This window comes from Nothoprocta perdicaria, unplaced genomic scaffold (genome assembly GCF_003342845.1).
Source record: "Nothoprocta perdicaria isolate Ctin4 unplaced genomic scaffold, notPer1 scaffold_36, whole genome shotgun sequence".
Taxonomy (NCBI): Eukaryota; Metazoa; Chordata; class Aves; order Tinamiformes; family Tinamidae; genus Nothoprocta; species Nothoprocta perdicaria.
This window is the reverse complement of record NW_020455599.1, coordinates 2585675-2593269: the sequence shown is the minus strand read 5'-3', so window position 1 is coordinate 2593269 and position 7595 is coordinate 2585675. Positions and strand designations below refer to the sequence as shown.

Below are 7595 nucleotides of genomic sequence, written 5' to 3'. Positions count from 1 at the left end.
CCCCCCGGCGCGCGCCCGCCCGCCCCGAGCCACCATCTTGGGGGGAAAGCGCGGGGCAGAGCGGGGAGCAGCGCCGGGCCCCCGCCCAGCCTCTCGACCTGCCCCGGCCCCGCGTCCTCCCGGGCGCGGGAGCGGAGGGCGCGGCGGGCTGGGGCTCCCGCGCTGGCGGCGGCGGGTGCGGGAGCGGCCGGTTCCTGCTGCGGGGCGGGTCAGCCCGGCGGACCCCAGTGCTGGGAGGGAAAGGGGGGAAAGAGGCGCTTAGGAAGGGCCCCATCTCTACCCTGTGCCTCGCCCACAGAGCACAAAAAGCTACGTGTATTTTCGCCATGATTCCCTCCATCATCGGTCAGAAGGGACTTTTCCTTTGGACTATGCTTGAATTCCCTCCATATCCCTTCTCTCTCTCTTTTTTTTTTTTTCTTTCATTTTTTTTCTTCCCTCCAAGATTATTAAAAATTGCTTAAGTCATCCGAAATATTTATTCAAATATGGAATTATTTTTAGCATTCATATTGCAAAGGCTCGTGGAACATTAATTTTTCCTTACATTTAATACAACAGAGGCGCCTTCCTCCTTCCCTTCAGCGCCTCTCCCATCCCCCACAATCGCTAATATAGATAGCCTCGCGCTTGGGGGAGGGGCGAGAAATTGGTCAAGAAAAGCAGTTTCTCCCTATCTCTCAGTGCCAGGGCCCACATCTCCCACCCATGCACAAGCGCCCGCCTGTTGCCATGTTCCACCTTAACCATTGCTCAGCGGTCCCCACCTTCCCTGCCAATTTAGGTGCACAAACGAACATGCTGTCTGGCAGTTCCCTTGCACTGCCCCCCGTCCCGCTGCGTTGCAGGGTATCTGGCTGCATCGACTGCCCCCCTCCTGGCTTGGTGCATCCACCCCAGCCGCTCTGGTGGCTCTGCCCCGGCAGCGCCCACGGGAGCTTTCTGGGCGCTCTGCTGCCGTGCATGGGCAGCAGGAATGGCTTTCAGCAGCGTCTCCTGCAGGGGCTGCACGAGTCCTGAGCATATTGCTTGTGTTTAGGGCAAGGAATAGTCGTTGGGGTGTCCAAAAGTAGTCTGTACTTAACAGAATGGAGGCAATGTAAATGATCCCGTCAGACTTCCCAAACCACCCGTTCTGAGAGAATCTCACATAGTTGCAGTGTTGGCTGCTCTCATCCTTAGTTGTTTTTAGGCACTAAAGGGTCAATCAGATAAAAGCTTAAAATTCATACTTGGCAGTACAAATGAAGAAGGACGACAGCTTTCCTTTGAAAGAAGTAAAGCTTTGTGACGTGGTTTACGTAGCCTTGTATTAACGCCGCCTTTGTTGTTGCAGGATATGAACAAAGTAATGAAAGCAAACCTTGACCATTCTTTCGAAATGAAATGTGATTTTAATTGCACCTCTCTTCACACTGGCTTCACACTGTCAAAGTCTGCCATGGAAAAAAGAAGCCTGGGAGAATCCTGCCCCTTGAGTTATGAGGAAGGGTTTTGTAAAGACTGTGCCAAAGAGCATCAAAAAGTACCTGCAAGTGAATCACACCACACTGTCCTCAGGAATCGAGATCTTGAGGATGAAGGAAAGCCTGTGCATAACAAGGAAAACAAGCAAGTAACCCAGAGACTCGATGAAGGTATCTATGAAATGGAGGCCCTGGATACTAGCAAGTTTAATGATGACAGTGGTTACTCCTCTATGTTAAGCAACCAGTACAGCGATCCAACGGAGCACGAGGACAGCATTCCCTTGGCTGGGAATCTCTGTGGCACACCAAGGCACTGTCTTATGAAGAACCAAAGCCAAGTGCAGTTTCCAAAGACTTTGTTGCCAGTTATCCATTATGAAAAAATGATTTGCTCCACTTTGAAAAAAAATGGTAAAAGAAATCTCAGGTCTTGGACTGCAATAGACAAGATTGTTTTTAGGGGAAAGTTTGAACTTCATAACCTAATTGGAAAGAAAATGGGGTTAGACAGAATAGATATTCTTGCTGAACTCTTCCAAAAGAACTTGAAGCATATACTAACTAGCATCTTAAGGCATCTCGATGAGATGGATTTAGTAAAGTAAGTATGTTGATCTTCTAGGTATTTTTTTGGGAAAGCAAACAACCTAATCAGGTGGCTTAAGAATATTTTAGATATGAAGCTTGTAACATTTGCCCAATGTATATTATTATAATATTATCACCTAAGGGCAAAATTGTTCCTACTGTTGAATAATACCCTTTCTTACCCTCTCCTAGATGGTAAGTGGCATTTCTCTACTTTCATTACAGTGTTGCCAAAGTCAGCACAACATGGAAGAAGATTCTGCATGATGATAAACGGGCTTTCCAAAAATATAATGAAGCTGTGAGAAACATTTCTGTAAGTTTTTGCACTTTCTGATATTTTAAACCTAAGTCAGTAGTGTCTTTCTGTTACTTCATAATTATTTCTAGCCTTAAGGAATCACAAAAGAGATCTCTGGCTGCAAACAGTTTCACTGCAGTCTTTGAATATGTCCTCTTAGGATACCCTATCTTAAGCATTGCGAATCACTCCGTCTTTAGTGCCTTAACTATTTTGAAGTCTAGAAATGGTTTCTGAGAAGGTTACCCAAGGAGATGGGTAACCCTTCCCTTCCACACATCCTGTATTACAAAGGAAAAGGAGCACCAGCTCCAGCACTGCCCCTTGGGTGAGCTGAGCCCTGCCTCAGCAAATGGCTCGCTTGCTTCAGCATGGCCACTCACCCGGGAGGCAGAAAGAGCGAGAGAGACTAACCAGGCAGCAGGGAGACTTGGGTCTCCTACTTGCGCCTTCCAGCAGCGGTTTCTGAAGTGCAATGTCAGCTACAGATAGTTGAAAGGCCTTTGTGTATAAACCACTCCTAATGCCCAGCATATTTGTTGTATAAAAGGAGGTCCAGCTATCCTAGCGTTAAGGCAGGACTCTTCTGAAACACCAGGAGTCTTTTTTTGTTCTCTTTGTCCTTGTTTGTTCTCTTTTCATGATGGAAAGACAATGAAACCAACAGAATGCTGCCACCAAACGTGGTCACTAATTTCAGCTTTGCTTCTTCATGGCGAAGATGAACGCTTATACCTTTTCTTTCTGGGGAGTCAATTCCTCCCTTCTTCCTGATTTTCCAAGCTTTCACTTCAAGCTAAGCAATGTACAATGCAGATGGGAATCAAACCTAGCTGGATGAATGCTTGCATCAGTGGTGTCTAGCTGTTTCTTACTGACTGGAATCATAAAGAACTAAGTTGTTCTATGTAAGAAATAGAGTTTTTGCTTTGCACAAGATAAATTAGCTTGTACTAAACAAGAAGTCACTTCATATTCCATAAGCAGTTAGCTGATCTGATTTTATGCTTTTCTTTTTATTAGGATGGCAGCAAAACATCAGAGCATGCTGGAACAAGGGAATATGTTATCTACCGAACAGCTTTGGCTTCTGTTCAGAAAGCCGCCCCACCAAACTTCAGTAAAAAAGGCAACAGATCCAAAACGTCTAAGAATCACAGCAGGCTGATCGAGTTTTCTGAGGTATCCATTGTTTTCTTTCATATTTAACTCGCATGTCAGATACATCCTTAAATCGGGATGGCTATCAGAGGTTTTTTTTTCTTATTGAGCCAATTTTTAGAAACTGTCACAAACTACCTGGAGGATATTAATACATTCTTTTACATCTCCCTGCACAGAATGCTTAGGTACTGTCAAAAATGGCCTTGCGACTTTTTTTTGTTTAGATTTTGCAATGGCCCAGATATGAAAAAGTTCAGCCACTTCCATTTCATTTCTGCTGATGAATCTAGCTCTTCCCAGATATACAATTTCCAGAAGCTGTCGATTTTGCTTCAGTGTTGATGGTCAATTTCTGTTTTCTAGAAAAGCCAAAAACTAGTTAGTTTTGAAAACTGAAATGAATATTCTTCCTGTGACAAGACTGACAATCAGTTGAAAGCCATTGTTAATAAGCAAGGGGTATCCAGGAAATATTGGCAGCAATTTAAATAGAGTCCAGATTTTTATTTTATGGAAAGAGCTAACTAAATCCCTGTTTTTGGATGAGGTTTGGAGAATTCAGTTCAATGATTAGATTCGGGTTACAGTTCTTGCTGCTTAGTATTTAATTTGTCTATTCAGTGGTTTAGTCACTTGTAACTGTACCAACACCAAGAATTTTAAATTGATTACCTCTAAACCAATTGAAAATATCTGTGGTTATAGATTCTTGTTCAATCTCCATCAGAATTTGATAAAACAGTTAAATAAAAAGTGTAATCTCTTCCTCTTAAGAGAAAACTAACGTATGCAGTGTGTTCTGTGGAACATTTGGGATATGTGTTTATTTTCCACTCATGATTCTCTCTGTTCTTTTCCAATAGACTGCCAAGACCCTGAAAAACTTTGAAAGCCTTAAAGTCTGCCATCGCTGTGGCTCGCCTGCAAAGTATGACTCCTATCTACACAGAGCAACGTGCAGCCGGGAAAGCTGTGGCTTTGACTTTTGCACGAAGTGCATGTGCAGCTACCACAGCTCCAGTGACTGTATGAGTGGCAAACCACTGAAATCAAGCTGTAAGCTCGGGCCGCTTCCTGGGACTAAGAAAAGCAAACAGAACCTGCGGCGGTTGTGATCCATCCTAATACAGGCTGATAGATAAGCCATAAATGTTCTTTCAGATATAAAAGAAGAACAAATATGACAATGCTTCCAGCTATCCTATATTCAACCTACCCCCCAAACCAGTCCCCCCTCCAAAAAAAAAAAAAAAAATTCGCTTTAAAGTATGAAAGAAAACTAGCAGAAGGGGAAAGCATAAATTCTGCTTTAATTAAAATGTTTGCTCTTCCTGTACCAAAAGTCTTTAAAAGCTTTCATAGTGAAAATTTAAAGTGAAGCGGATGAGGTCCATTTTAATATAAAATTGTGTAGGGGCTCTAGATTTTACTATTTTTGAGGCTTTGCCTTAATTTTAAAATGTGAAAGTTCAGAATACTATTTTAACTGATTATTTGCCTTATTTGAATCTTGTTGCTGTGCCTTCGTTCTTCACTCATTAAGAAGTCACTGTGAACTTACCCTTTCCAATGGAAAAAAAAAAAAAAAAGGAAAGGAAAAAAAGAGGAAAAAATACCTTGGATATACTGCTGAAAATACTTAGGTTTGCTATTTTTTCTGAATTATGAGACATATTTTAACTATTTGTATATATTTGTAAATATAACTTTAAATATTTTCATGTTTATGTTGTAAAAATAAATTACTGTTTTCAACAGATTGTTTGGACTTTGTTTTTAATTTAAAAAGTTTATTCTTTGTGCTTATATTTCTATGAGGTGGATCTTAAAAAGGTTGACTAACAGAGACCAATTTTGTTTTTCATGTAAATCCATTCTCATGTTTACCTAAAGGCTCTTAGTACTGAATTTGTGCAGCCTCTGAACAGGTGCATCTGGTGAGAAGTTTTCTATGAACTGAATTTATCTTCCTGTTGTAGAACCAACACACTAACAGTAAACTTGTATTTGGTATTCTATGGCAGGTTTTCAAGGAAAGTACCGATCATGTTGTCAAAAATGACTCTTTTTAGGTTATTTTTGTTGTTTACTTCAGGAGTAAGTAGACAACAGACTGAGAAGGCAGCCTTGTGGGTCCTACTTGAGTAGTCTCTTTCATGAGCTTCTTAGTGCAGTATTTGATCCTGCTTTCCAAGATCTTTTTCTGTACCTGTTAATTTTTAATTCATGACCTTGATGTTGAACATCTTTTCACGCAAAAGTTTTTAAGTCGGCTATGGGAAATGCTCAAAATCCAAATGTGAAAGCCAAGTCTTCTGTCCCGTTACCTTATTTCATTTTAGTTTATTTGTTAGTCACTAACTAGTTGCACACTATAGGCCAAAAGAGGAGTGTTTTGGGAAGGGTAACGGCTGTCGGCTGTTGGGGTATTGGTCTCCAGCATCTTGAGGAAAAATAGTCGGTGTACAGGGACATCTACAGCATGTGGCACAGGGTGGCATCCAAGAAGGATGGCATTTAAGATCTCCAGAGCAGGAGACTCAACAACCTCTGTGGGCAGCCAGAGCCAGGGCTCTGTCACCCGCACAGTGAAGAAGTTCTTCCTCACACAGTGATTGAACTGCCTGTGTTTCAACTTGTACCCATTGCCACTTGTCCTGTCACTGGCCACCACCAAGTTTGGCCACCTCCAAGTTTGGCCCCATTCTCCCCTCAGATACTTACACATACTGATCAGATCTCCTCTCAACTTTCTCTTCTCCAGGCTGAACAGGCGCAGTTCGTTTAGTCTCTCCACATACGAGAGATGTTCCAGTCCCTTAATGATCTTTGTTGTTCTCCACTGGACCCTCTCTAGAAGCTCCATGTCCCTCTTGTCCTAGGAAGGCCAGGCCTGTCCCCAGTACTCCAGCTGCAGCCTCACCAGAGCTGAGGAGAGGGGCAGAATCCCCTCCCTTGACCTGCTGGCAACACTCCTCCTGATGCAGGCCAGGATCCCATTGGCCTTCTTGGCCACGAGGGCACACTGCTGACTCATGGTTAACTTGGTGTCAACCAGGACTCCCAGGTCCCTCTCCATGGAGCTGCTTTCCAGCAGGTCGACCCCTAATCTGTCCTGGTGCCTGGGGTTATTCCTCCCCAGCTGCAGGACCCTGCACTTGTCCTTATTGAACCTCATGAGGTTCCTCTCTGCCCGACTCACCAGCCTGTCCAGGTCCCTCTGGATGGCAGCACGGCCCTCCGGAGTGTCGGCCACTCCACCCAGCTTGGTATCGTCCACAAACTTGCCCAGGGTGCAGTCCGTGCCCTCGTCCAGGTCATTGATGAACAAGTTGAAACAACCCCCGGGCCCAGCACTGACCCCTGCGGGACACCACTGGCCGCAGGCCTCCAACTGGACTCAGCCCTGTTTATCACAGCTCTTGAATTTAAGTTTCAGTGCCTGTTGCGGAGAGGTTAAGTGGGGCCTATATAGCCTCGAGGAGAGAAGACTGAGGAGGGATCTTATCAGTTTATACATATATTTACCTCCAGAGGTCACTTTCTGAAATCAATAATATCACAAAATGTCAGTATTTTGCGGGTCTTCTCTCTTGCTCTTATTAGGCCATTTTGAAAAGCCCTGTTCAGCTATTACCCAACATTTTAAAGAGGTGCTTTAAAAAAATGTTATAAATTATAATAATCTCAGCTGTCTCACCTTGGCAAACAGAAAAGCTGGGGAAAAGTGTTGGGTGGTGATGATTAATTTGAAGATGTAATCATCTGTAAAAACAACAACAGGGCTATATACATTTAGCACTGTAATTTATACTCAGGTGGTAGCTTTTTTTTTTTTTTTTTAGTGATACTGTGAGGACTAGGAGACATGGAAGAATCCAAACAGGAAAAAAAATCAAAATTGTACTTGAGCTATGCAACATATGGCACCTTAGCATAGCACATAATCTGAGTTTTTTGTTTGTCTTTTCAAAGAGACTTTCATTTAACAACAAAAAATCAGTATATTTCAAGTTATATTTCCACTACTCAAGGGCTCCATTGTGACCAACTTACATCCTAAAATGTCAGAA

General features: G+C 43.2%; 1 protein-coding gene across 1 annotated transcript in view; it reads left to right on the top strand.

Moving 5' to 3' along the window:
* The window catches only part of FBXO5 (F-box protein 5), a 9388-nt gene extending 4277 nt beyond the window's left edge, over positions 1-5111 (top strand). The window contains exons 2-5 of the mRNA XM_026044408.1: positions 1337-2070; positions 2283-2373; positions 3382-3540; positions 4386-5111. Of these exons, the coding sequence (XP_025900193.1) occupies positions 1337-2070; positions 2283-2373; positions 3382-3540; positions 4386-4637 (1236 nt within the window). The 3' untranslated portion in view covers positions 4638-5111. The remainder of the gene's footprint in view (positions 1-1336; positions 2071-2282; positions 2374-3381; positions 3541-4385) is intronic.
* Positions 5112-7595: the final 2484 nt, after the last annotated feature.